At 53.1% G+C, this 13,024-nt stretch overlaps 1 protein-coding gene across 1 annotated transcript; it reads left to right on the top strand.

Moving 5' to 3' along the window:
• Positions 1-863: 863 nt before the first annotated feature.
• NCLIV_031880 (putative TPR domain-containing protein) lies at positions 864-11,757 on the top strand (the record flags this gene model as incomplete). The annotated part of the gene is made up of 15 exons (XM_003883384.1): positions 864-1,019; positions 1,856-2,135; positions 2,746-3,215; positions 3,907-4,239; positions 4,659-4,781; positions 5,416-5,676; positions 6,232-6,337; positions 7,484-7,692; positions 8,287-8,348; positions 8,639-8,753; positions 9,266-9,444; positions 9,861-10,021; positions 10,439-10,540; positions 10,919-10,983; positions 11,644-11,757. 15 exons carry the CDS (start codon positions 864-866, stop codon positions 11,755-11,757), a joined length of 2,736 nt encoding a protein of 911 aa, XP_003883433.1.
• Positions 11,758-13,024: the final 1,267 nt, after the last annotated feature.

A 13,024-nucleotide genomic window follows, 5' to 3' on the forward strand; every position in this document is an offset into this window, starting at 1 on the left:
TCAAAAGGATGGGGTTTTCCCTTCTTCCAGAAACGAGCGGAGGGTCTCGAGTTTTTTTCGCTTGCACAAAAACCTCGCTCTCGCCATTCGTTGTTGAAGACTCCTCCGAAAAGCTTATATAAAGGCCCTCTTTTGCGGGACCTCTGGGCAGACTCAAACGTGGCGGCTTCCGTTCGCTCCCGTTTTTTGCCCGTGCAAAACCCTGTGTGTTCTGTTCAGCGAAACGTGGAGTACGATGAGAGTTGCCTCTTTCCTCTCAGTGCCTTCCTATGGGGTTTACCTGCTCGTCACGCCTCCCTTTCTTCTCGGCTGATGGCCAGTTTTGTTCTCAACAGCAACACGATCCTAAACAAACCGTACAGACTGTTTTTTTTCTCCGGGCGTTTTCCGGTCTCCAGGCTCTGTTTCGGAATTCCTCGTCTCTTCAGACTGCCTTTCCTCCAGGTTTTTGTCTCCTGCGGTCTCCGTTGAAGTGTACGCTGTTCCCCCAGAAACCAAGACAAATGCCCAGACAGCGAGTTTGCTGGAAGACGCATCTCGCCGTACTGGGAGGCGTCTACGACGGCCGTCCCACCTCTGTTTGTCTCTGGAAAATGGCCTCATTTTCTTCTTTTCTTTCGTCAGCTGGTCGTGTCTGAACCTTCTCGTGGGTGTTTTACCGAAACACTCGATCACCTTGGTGTCCCCCGTACCCCGTCCCCCACCCGCCGCTGCCTGGCCCGGTGTTTCCTTGCGCGGTCTTCTGGGTCTCTCACGGCTTCATCTCTGCACGGGGCTTCTCCGTCCCGGAAAAGTTCCCGACTCCGCAGGAGAGACTGTCTCTCCTCACTTCACTTTCTTCTTCCTAAAAAACGAATTCAACGATGGCTTTCCGTGCACTTTTCTCCCAGCCGCGCGCAGCCAACCCTTGCGCAGCAGATGCTACGCGCGTCGCCTCAGCTGCCGCCAGTGGCGCGGGCACCAACCCCCTGACGTCTTTCCTCACCTCTGTGTCGACAGATCCCCTGCGCACGCGGCAGGTGAGACACCCGCAGGGAAAGGACAAACACTATCTATTCTACACATGTATAATACGGAGATAAAAGGACCAGAGAAACAAAACCTCAACATGAGGCACATATTCACTCTTTCACTGGCATACCACTGCACGCACATACACCTATACGCATACATATATATATATATATATATATATATATATATATATATGGTCCTGGAGGTGCAAGCGGCGTGTACGGCTGGGGACAACTTCCCTGCTGACACATCACAGGGGGGGGTAAACGGTGGAGAAGTGCTAGGTCATCTTCATGCTACAGTCATCAATGATACATCTATCTACATATAGTTGTATATGCGTGTATTGTAACTGTACTGAAAGGGTGCATATGTATAAGCATGTATCCGTGGTAGCACATTGGAGTTAGCAGAGTTGTCTTTGTCAACTGGGGCCACAGACCCGGTCTTGGTTGCCTGGAGGAGAGTGCATTGCTAGGGAGAGGCGTGAGAAAGATGCGCACGCCTTGCGAAGTTTCGCGGTCCCTTAGAAGCTCCTGCACAGTCCTGTCTACGCATATGCTCGTATATGCGTCGATATATATATATATATATATATATATATATATATGCATGCGTCGATATATATATATATATATCTGTATCTATATATACGTGCAATGCGTAGGTACACTCTGTGGATCTGCACCTATCTTGCATTTTGCGGAGACACGCCCATATATATGCATATATATGCATATATATGTTTATATATATTATCCGCGAAGCTTTCGTGCATTTCGTTTTCCCTTCCTTGTTACCGACGTCTCGTGTCTTTCTGCCAACATGCTTGTCGTTCCAGCTTCTTGAAGGCTACGACCTGTCGGGCGCAGTCCCGCTTCCGCAGGCCTCACTTCCAGACGCTCTACTGAATCTGCTCTCCACGGAGGATCTCGGAGAACCAGACGCGGGCGTGGGGGCCAGCCAGCAGGCTGCTGTCTCCGACTCCTGGGACACTGCCTGGTCGCACATTCAAGGCGCACAGAATGGCGGCTCGCCCCCCGAGCTCCCTCAGTTCTCCCGGCCCACCTACGCCTTGGAGGGCTTTCGGGGCCTCGCCGGACCTGAGACAATCGGGATCCGTGAGACCCCTTCGAAACTTGTGTCCACGCTCTTTGGCAATCGAAATTCGTGTTTGCCTTCCAGTGCCTGCGTTTCCCCATGCAGCTTACCAGCCCTGTAAATACGTATCTATATATATAGATATATATTTAGATATATATTTAGATATAAATTTAGATAGATATATGTACAGATGCATTGGAACGTTTCGTCTCCCCACATTATCAACCGCCACTTGTTTGGCTACTCGCGCATAAAGGCAACACGTTTCTGCTGCCGTCTCCTTGCATTCGTGTGAGAAGCGGACTGGCGGTTCGCGCATGAATGCACATGCGCATTTGCGGCGTGTGTATCGTTCTGCTCTGTACGGGCGCAGGTACACATTTAGCCGCACTTTCGTATACCCCTGCGCATATCTGATGTATCATATATATATATATATATGCGTTTAATAGAGGCTGGTGGACGGAATCGAACACCTGTGCTGTAGAGGCCTTCGGATTCACTGGAGAGAGAGGTGTTCGTGCGGGGGCGTCTCTATGGGATCTTATGCAGGAGGTAAAAACGATATAGAGTGCATTTGGTCTATCATCGCGAGTCTGCGTGTCCGCTTGTCTCTGTCTTCTCCAGAGATGTCCCCGGACGGGAATCAGCTCGCGGGTCCGGGCGCTGGCCGCAACGCGAGCCTGCCAGAAACGCCCTTCCTCTCCAATCAGGCGTCTCTGCCTTCTGGGCCGCACCACGTCCCAGGGCCGTTACCGGCATTCTTGTCTTCTTCCCCGTCTTCTTCTTCCTCAGCTGCGTCGCCTTTCCTTTCTGTCTCGTTCCTTCACGGCTCCTCTGGGGCCTCTGTCTCCCCGCAGCCCGCGTCTCCTTTTCCGGCCCAGGCGCCCCACGCCGGGAGGGCATCCGCGGGGTCGGCGCCGACGTCGTGGCTGGAAGAGTTTCACGCGTTTGCGCAAGGACGGGACCCGCACAGCGGCGGGACGTCTTCGGCAGACGCTCGCGACTTCGCGCCTCAGGCAGCGGAGCCCCAAGGCCCGCAGCTGGACAGTTCCACGGGGCGACAGGGGACACCTCGAGAGACGCGCGTGGAGCAGGTGAGCGGGTGCGGATGGACGTGTTTCTGCAGCCCCGGAAAGCCGAGGGCTCAAGCATGCATTACGTTGAGGTGTGCCGTGCATCCCGCACAGGAGACAGAAAAGTGGCGCCAAATCAAAACAAAAATTGGATATGTTTCGAAAGAAACGGAGAAGAAAGCACGGGAGCACGCCCCGGGGCTGTGGATAAGGCGAACTTGAGGCCCGGTGGCGAACGCGACGCTGCCGGGGGAACAGAGAAGGAATCACGACTCGTCAGCACATCGTTGGAGCCTCCATGCACGTACATGAGGACTTTATCAGTCAGTCGCCTGTTCGCTCTCCCCCCTGCTGGCGTACTCTCTAAACATGTACAAAAATGTATCCATATGAATACAGTGCTTTGTATATCGATATATCTTCAAGGATATGCATACACATATATATATATATATATATATACGTATACATAGGTATTTTTATATATATTTGTATATATATATGTATGCATGGATATATGTGTACGAGAAAGGTCGTATTGTCTCCGTCCGACAGGGGCTGGCATTGAAGTCTCAAGTTTTCCCTGCGACTGTGGTGCGTTGTCATTTTGAGCGTGTGGGAGCCGTCTCAGTATTTCCCGGGGAGGTTGCAGTGTTCAGTGTTCCACACTGGCGCCTTTCCCTTATCATTGTTTCCTTCTGCATTTCCTCAGCCGGGTTCCTCAGATCAGCCGCTTCCGGCTGACGCCGTAGCTCGCCACGGCCCCCTGCTCTCGGGGCCTGTCTCCTTTCCACCCCCTGTCTCTTCGCCGTTCCTCGCTTTTCCTCATCCGCCGCCCCAAGTCCCCTTCTTCGTGCCCGCTGGCCATCTGTGGAACTACGCAAACGGCGAGGCGTTTTCTGAGGCGAGACAGCGGTCGCTTGAAGCCGCCAGGCGCGCGCAGAGGGCTGCGGGGATCCTACCCGCTTCTTCCTCGAGCGCTTCTTCGAAGGCCGAGGAGGCGGAGAAAAACAAGGAAGGAACTGGCGGAGTCTCCTTCGATGCGGTGAGGAACAGTTGAGGCGAGGCGCAGCGAGGGGCAGAACAACACACAAGAGCGAGCGCCTGTGGGAGAGAGAGAGTAAAGGAGAGACTGGGCGCATACGGGAGTGCGAGGGACGGAAGAGAGAGGGAGGAGACGCCCAGATTCTCACAAGACGCAGAGAAAGACGAGGAAGGAGAGGGCGGCACACACTCGAGTTTGGAGCTCGAGTGTGTCGCGAGTCAAATGTGCCTGGGGAGGGCGATGGCTTTCCCGGTTCGATTATATCCTTCCTTCTTCGATCTGTGTCCCATGCCCCGGTCTTGTTCTAATCACTGTTGCGTGTTGGCCGCCTCTGAGCTTTCCCCTCGTTTGGTCTCTGCCCTCGCTCCTCTTTTTTTCTTCTCTTCATCTGTGTCTTGATCTGTTTCTCTGGCTTGCAGAGAGCAGCCCGCGAAATGCTGGAGACTTTGAAAGCGATGGGAGAGGAGAAACTTGAGCGCTCCGAATTTGTTCACTTCATTCGCCAACTCGCGGCAGGCGAGCTGTCTCTCGTCGACGGCCAGGTACGCAAGGACTCGCAGAGAAAATTGAAAGTGGAGGGCGACACATCGCATTCGAGAGACGAAGAAGCTTGGAGGGGGGCGACAGACCTAATCCCGAAGCTTTGTGTGGACCGGATAAGCGTTTGCTTTCCTGTGCGTGCTGACTCTCTACACTTTTCGTTTCCTCGTTCTCATCCATGAATCCACTTTCGTCACCTTGCAGGTGTACATTCATCTAACTAAAGTATGCAGCTGTTCCTACCGTTGTAGACACCTGCATTTGCATAGCCATTTGTGCGGTGTTTGTACGTGAAAGGCCTCCACAGTGACGCTCTCTCTTAGAGTTTGTTTTGCCTGTTTTCTTTTCTCCACTTGATCGCTCACTTGATCCGCTCCTCGATCTCCGCACCTGATGCTCCCCTCTCTGAGAGACGACGCATTTTGTGATGTGTTCTCTTGGAGCTCTCTCGGGCTCTGGCTGCGTGTTCAGCGTCACCGTTTCGCATCCTCCTCTCCGTTTCAACTCCCTTCTCTCTCATCTCTCTTGTTCTTCCTCTCTCTCTCACCTCTCTTGTTCGTCCTCTCTCTCGCATCTCTCTTGTTCCTCCTCTCTCTCTCATCTCTCTTGTTCCTCCTCTCTGTCTCTCGCTTGCAGCTTGTCAATGCCAAAGGCTCCCCTGTCGACTGGGACGCACATCTGCAGGCGACGAAAGGTGGGAAGTTCGTTGAGCAGGCAGGGCGCAGTGCTGGCGATGAACTCAGCGGAGGCGCGGCTGCAGAGAAGGTTGAGGCGGAGACCGGCGCGAGAGACGGAGCGGCCGCGGAAGAAGCCTTGGACGGAAATGCTGACGAATGCGCGTCTTTCGAGCAGAGCATGAAGGATTTGGAAGAGGCCTGGAAACAGGCGAGAGAGAAGGTGAGGAACAGGCGATTCAGCCGCCGGGACATCTTTTTACGCACAGAACTCTGGGGAAGAAGAGGGACGGACACCCGGGAATATGCCAAGGAACGGGACCGGCGCATGCACATCCACAGATATACATGCATGCGCGCTTTAGCTAGTCGCATGCGTTCAGATGCATGTTATTGATCTGTATGTCTATGCATGGTATTACATTCCCATGAACAAGTGCATAGAGAACAGGTTGAAGATAGGGAGCGGTGGATACCCGCGAACATTTTAACCCGATTGACGCTGCCAGTTGAAGACAACTTCTTGGAGACATGCAATTACACATCGACATATGCTTATGATTCCACACATACACGAACATGTATATATATATATATATATATACACACACGGAGGCTTAGCGCCGCAGCGGTCGCCGTGGTCGTGTGCTTTGCGCACGAGATAAAGAGGCTTTCTGAGAGTGATCAGACGGCAGTGTGAAGGTATCTGTTGCGTTTAAGCCTGCAGTTCTCGTTTCCAGCAAACGGTTGATCTTGTCTTTCGCCTCTTTGTTTTTAGGGCGAAATAGACGACGAAGAACTGTCTCTGTTTCGGTCGATCTTCAACACCGCGGAGCTCGGCAAAGCGCTTGGGGACTCCAGCGCCGACGAGGCGTCGTTAATGGGTAGGCAGATTCGGTTTTTCTGTGGCGAGCGAAGCGTCGCGAAGAGGAATTGAGGACTTTCTGCGGGTTTTAGGGGAGCCTACGCACGAGATCCGAAGCGTCTTCTCGTTGTCTCTTTCACGAGTCTGTCGCGCTTTCCTCGCAGCCCTCTACTTTTGGCCTTTTGCACCTGCGTCTCGTGTGAGGGTCACGCGCAGAGGGAAAACCTCTTTTCGCAGCAGGAGCCTAGACAGCTCTTTGTTTCGTGTCTTTCGTCTCTCCCCCTTTCCGTGTTCCTCTTCTCGCGTTCTCCCCTGGTTTCATTCACTGCGGTGCCTTTCTCTCGTCTCTCTCTCTTCTTTGCGAGCTGTATCCCCCTCAAATCCGCGGGTTGTCGACACCCGGCACCGTTCCCGGGGTCGGTGCAAACACGCGTTGTTTCTTCCTTCCCGTCCTTGTCGTCCCCCCCTTGCCGACGCACGTTTCTGTCGGCCTCGATGTTCTCTCAGCTGTCTCTTTCCCACCCTGTTTTGCCTGTGCGCGAATGTCTGCAGAAGGTCTGTGGCCCAGCGTGGACAGAGCCGCCGGCGCAGGAAACATCCTCGGTAATTAAAGGAAGCCTCGCCGGGAATGCAACCAACCCGAGTCTTTAGTCTGCCAAAACCCGACAACCTTATCTGAACCGCCTCAGTAGTCGTGTTCTCTCGCTGTTAAGAGCCAAACGTGCCTCGAAATGTTGGAAGGCCTTCACCGAATTTATGAAATGACCAGTTCGCAAGAGTCCCGTGGACGGTTGACGTGCGCTCGCCGTCTCCGTCTCCCCGCAAACTCGACCGCTGCTGCGATGGGCCGTCAGTGTGGTGTCGCCCGTTTGTTCCGATACAGAGCAGAGGATGACTCGTCAAGAGAGAGCGCGCGACAAGCGATGCAGCGTCTCCTTTGCAGGGACAGTGCTCGCGAGGGTTGTTGCCTCCCCCCCCCCAAGGGCCAGTCCCTGTCTTTGTGCAGTTGCGGCCGTCGCTACCCTTTGTCCCCACAAAAAGGCCCATCCCTGCTGCGTCTCTCTCTCTGTCGGCGTGGCTCTGTGCCGTGCTCCGAGTCTCTCGGCCTCTGGGATTTGTCTCTGTGTCTCGTCACGCGTTCGTTCCTCGTTTCTGCCTTCTCCAGGTCGACCGCAGGAGTCCGACTCGTTGCCGGTGTTCTCCGCTAACAACCCGTACTTGAGCGAGCCTTCGCCTCTCGCGCTCGCGCAGCAGCTTCTGGAGGAAGGGAAATTGCAAGAGGCCGTTAAAGCTTTGGAGGCAGAAGTGCAGCAAAATCCCAGCAGCTCAGAGGGATGGAGACTTCTCGGCGAGGCCCTAGCAGACAGCGAACAGGTACAGAGACAGCCAGTTCTTCGCTGAGGAAATCTACATTCAAAGGATCTCCGACCTCGCGTCCGCACTCGCGTGACCAGAGAGGATTCTGCTGGCGCCGCTGACATGCACAGGCCGAGTCATACCTGGATATGCATGTACTGATGGGGACCCAGAAAGCATATATATATATATATATAAATCTGTCTGGGTGTATGACTGTGTGTATGTGTGAATGTATGTTTATTTGTGCACATACCAATGCAGGCACAATCTCGCATTTACGGGTATGCATGGCTATCCATATAGATGTAGATAGTTGTATATATATGTATCTAGGGATGCTCTTTGCAGGTAGAAGTAAATAGCTGTATGCTGTGCAGAGGACAACAGCTATATGCTGTGTAAATGCACCCTTTGTGTTCACATCTCTACCGCTGCGTTTGGAGGTAGAGTTTCCGTGCGTGTATGAATTGGAGGTGAATCTGCGTGTATGCAGAGGGATACGCGTGAGGAGGGTAGGGATTGACCCGCGCCCCAGCTTGCAAGGGTGACTCTTTGTCGGGTTTATGCTTCTGTATTTTCTCTGGGCTTCCCTCGCTCTCTGCTTCTCAGGACGCTGAAGCCATTGTGTGCCTCAAGAAGGGCCACGAGGTGGATCCCTACAATCTCGACAGGTGAAGAACACCGAAGTGGAGCTCTAGGCGGGCGAATTCAGCTGTGGCGTGTGGGCGCCGAACTCACATACACGCTTGCTTGCATATATATATATATATATATATATATATATATTGTATATGTTCATACAGGTACTCACGTCGATCTGTCCTCCATCTATATATATATATATATATGAATATCTACATACACGTTAATATATATATATATATATATATATATGGTAGATTCTAAGCTTCGTTATGGATCGATATCAGCTCGGTGTGTGTTTCTTGCGGTTCCGTGACAGCTTGCTGGCTCTCGGCGTGTCTTTGACGAACGAACTGGACGCTCCGCAAGCGCTGCGCAACTTGCGCGATTGGATGGCGAACCACGACGAGTTCAGCGCCCTTCCGGGTGTCCAGGTAAGAATTTTTTGCGAATGCCAGCGGATCCTTCGCGCGCTTCCCCGTAAATTTCTCCAGGCACCTCCGCGCTGAAAACGCGCCGAGAATTCCCATTTATCCATGCCTATATATATATATATATATATATATATATATATATTTCTGTAGATGTCTGCGGATTTCGCCCCTGCTCCTCTGCCTGTTTTTCCTCATATATATTTACACATATGTATGAATGTATAAATGTGTAAGTATATTTGTGTATTTATGTGCACATTCAACCATACGTGCACATATATGCTTAGCTGTACATTTTCGCTATGCATGTGTATATATGCGTACACATGCAACCAGTGTGGGTATGATCCGTATATACGGTCGTATTTGTGTCCGGCTGTACATCCATGTGTATTTGGGTGGATAGATACCCACTGTGTGTACAGCGCCTGCTTCCCGTGTTTCGCCTGAGACCGTGAAGGTCACCCATGTCTCTGTTCCGCATGTTGTTCCTCCGTTCGGTGAATCCTCAGCGACCGCTCCCGGAAGACTTTCAGGAGCTCAAGGCGCACGTGGCTTCACTGTTTCACGAGGCGGCTGCGTGGAAAGGGTGCGTTGACGGTGGCGTGCACCTGGCGTTGGGTGTGATTCACAACATCGATCAGAACTTCGACAGGGCGCTGTACCACTTTGCCGAGGCTCTCAAATTTGCGTAAGCGTTCCATCCTCGGCTCCAACAAAACAGCACAGGCACTCTGTTTTTGCTTCAGTCGTTTTCTCTCGAGCTTCCCGAAGGAACCGTCTTTTCGGCAGTCTTCGCGTCCCCTCCTCATTCTCTCTCCAAAGCCCTCATCCAGACACAGGCCGCGCCGGCGGGCGCTCTCGCTGTAGACTGGGTGCCGTGAACCTGCGTGCGGGTGTTCGTTTCGTTTTCTTTGTCTTGGGCAGACGCAGGTGCGGGACACATAGAGAGCTGTCCGTTGGGTGGCTTTCTCTGCCCCACGACTTTTGTGTCTCGTCCGTCGTGTCCATCTCTCTCTTTTCGCGCCCCTTTGCGGAGGCAGCGCCGCAGGTGCGTTCCTCCAGTTCGCACTGAGACTTCTCCAAGTTTTTGTCGCCCTTCTGCAGTTCCGGGCGAAGAGCGGCAACTCTGTGGAACAAAATCGGAGCCACGCTGGCGAACTCTGGACGGTCCGCTGCGGCGCTGCTCGCCTACGAGCAAACCGTCGCTTTGCGCCCCAACTATCCTCGGGCGTGGACAAACCTCGGCGTTGCGCACTCGAATCTAGGTAATTTTGAGTTCCTCAAACGCCGAATCGCGTCGGTCTTCTCGCCTCGAAAATCCAGATCGCAACTGACTTCGCGAACCTCTCGACAAGCTCACAACCTAAAAAATACAGCGCTGCATGTCCATGCACACATACATTTGTGTATAGATATAGATGTCTAGATATATGTGAATGTGTTTGTATATTTGTATCTGTACCGATTTATATATCTGTATGTCTGTAGTTGTACGAGTGCGGATGTGCGTGCTTCCAGTGTCAGTGTGGAGTCTGTCTTTTCACTTCTCGGGTGTAGCTCGGACCTCTCCAGAAAGAGTGGAGAGGCTGTTTTTTCTCGCGCGTTTCGGCCTCGCCGGCTCGCCACTCTGCAGTTCTCGGACATCGAGGTTTCGAGGTGGTCCCCGATTTTTCCTTCTGCAGGAGACACAGACCGCGCCCTGCGGTTCTACCTCACGGCGTTGGTGCTTAACCCCGCCGCTTCTCATCTCTGGTACTACGTCCGCAGCGCCATCATCGCTCTTGGTAAGCTCGGCTCTCGTTCGTCTCCAGTTTTTTCACGTTTTCCCGGTTAAGTTCGACGGTGGCGTGTCGCCCCCTGCACGGCTGACGGCCTTCGCGCTTTTTCTGTGTACGGGGAAAACGGCGTTTGAAAAGACTGCAGCAGTGAGGCGTATCCGGTGGCGACGCGTCTCGGGGCCGACCGCTTCAGAGGCCGTCCCGTTCTCCTGGATGGAAAAGAGAGTCATGAACTGAATTTGTGCGAATCCCCCGCGCGTCCACGCGAGGCGGAGTGGCCAAGTGCGGCTCTCCTCCGGGTCTTTCCACACTTTTTTCGTTCGAATGGCTGCTGCCTTTCCCCGCACTCCTGTTCACGCGGCTTTCTGTGTCGCGGTTTTCCAGGGAAATTCGACTGGTTGGGCTTGGCGGAAAACCGAGACTTGGAAGGCCTCCGCGCGCTGATGCCAGTAGGTGGAAACGCGTCTTTGGGGAAACGGAGGTTAAATGAATTTCGTTTCTGAGGATCACACGAAACGCTCTGAGGAGAGTGTGCACTCGAACCCGTGACCAGAACTGGCTGCGAGAGCAGAAACATGCACCTTTCGTAACACGACGCAAAATCCACGGCTCTTTCCTCCCCGGCTCCAGCTACACTTCCGCGGTAAAATGCAGAGATTTTAACTGCATAACTGCAAACAGAGAATACCCCACGGCACCTGTTCACGTAGACGCTATATGCATGCATAGGTTCCTACAGCCGTAGACTCTAAGGCGTTTGTGTGATTGACGGGGCAGATTTGTGGGCACACAAGAAAACGGAGGGGAACAGTCCAGGTTTTGAAAGAACGGCGGTGGGTTCGAGAGACGGCGTTTGGAGCGATGTGCCGGTCCGGTTGGCAAGGAGGAAAATTTACCGAGTCGCACTGCCTCATGGCTGCTCGTTACCCATTACAGAGAGCCTGTATTACTTGCGGCGAGGGCTGGGATGTTTTCGCAGACGTGTATATTCGTGTGTGTATGTATGTATATTCGTGTAGGTAAAACGTGCATTGCTTATAGGTGCGCGTTTGGTTCACTTGGATGCATTTTCTGCGGTGAAAGTGGCGTGCGTTTTGGTTTGTACGCAGGCAGGGGCGGTTCCTGTGCGAGAAGAAATTCTGGAGAAAGGTGTGCAGAAAGCGCCGCAAGAAGACGCGGCTGTACTTCATCGCCTTTTTGGAATGATCAAGCAGAGCACGTAACGATGTGCCCGGGGTCCAGAGGGTGTCTTAGCTTCCTTACTCATTCGGTGCATTGTCTTTCTCTGCCACTTGATATGTCGCGCTTCTCAGACGTATTCTCTGGCCTATCGTTCCCTTCTGTGGTTTTCTCTTCCTCTGTTAGGCTTCTGTTCGATTTCTTCCTCTTTTCAGCGATATCTCGGCTTTCTTGTGTCGGTATTCCCTCTCTTCTCGCTTCGTGGGGCGGTCTCCTCTTCGTACAGAACTGTTTCTCCGCGAAAGAAGAAGTGCTGCAAAGAGGTATTTCTCTTTGTAGGCATGTTTTGGCGGGGCGGCCGCCGGTGCTTGTTCCGGCGACGGCGCCACAGAGTCGCTTTTAAGACACTCGGCAGAGCGCGAGTTGCCTCGTTTGTATTGGGACATGTGCTCAAAGAGAAACTCCGGATACTGGTTACCTTTTAGATGAGTAATCAAGGAGGAATCGAACGTCACCGCCGTCAAAAGGCGTTTTGATGGCGAAAGCACGGTGGAGCAACTGCCAGTGGACACACGACAGGAGGATCTCGCGTGCCAAGGGTTTCCGCTCTTCAGGTGGACGGATAATGCCATGTTCGCCTTGGGAGTCTGCGGTGAACAGCGAACGTTTCCTCGGGTACATCTACAGCACACGGGCTTTAGACGCAAACTCTGAGTGGCGCATGTGTGATAGTGAAGCCTCTCTTCCTTGCATGCTCCCAGCCGGTCCCACTTTCGCGTTCTGAACAGGCAACAGGCGTCTCGTGGGCGGCCGACGATGGGTGTGCTCCGAGCCTCCATGGGTGATGTGACCCAAGTCCATCCTGGATCGTTATGAAGCCAGAGGACTGGCGTCTTCCCTGTCCAGCAATGGGCCTCGTGATGGGTGTAGACCGTCACAAAGATTAGCTCCGCTCGCGGAATTTCCACAAGTACGAGTCTCACGTGCACGTGAGCCACAAATATTTTTCACAAGGAATGCTCACTGCACAGAAAACATGAGGCGCCTCTTTGACGCAAACAAGCCCCTCCAGTCTGGAAGGCGCGGAAACCTCCGAATCGGCGGTTGGCCTCGCTCAATCAAAGAACTCCGAAGACACTCTTTGCGCGTTTTATTCTGACTGGTAACGTTATTTCCTCCTGGGACTGCGCACACGGGAACGTGGCATTTCGCCTTTGCGTGCCTTCACAAAGGGTCCAATGAAAACGAATCGGGCACTTGCGGATATTTCCCACAGCCCTAAATGCAGGAAAGGCCCACCGTGGAAACGCG

The sequence above is a fragment of the Neospora caninum genome, chromosome VIII (genome assembly GCF_000208865.1).
Source record: "Neospora caninum Liverpool complete genome, chromosome VIII".
Classification (NCBI taxonomy): Eukaryota; Apicomplexa; class Conoidasida; order Eucoccidiorida; family Sarcocystidae; genus Neospora; species Neospora caninum.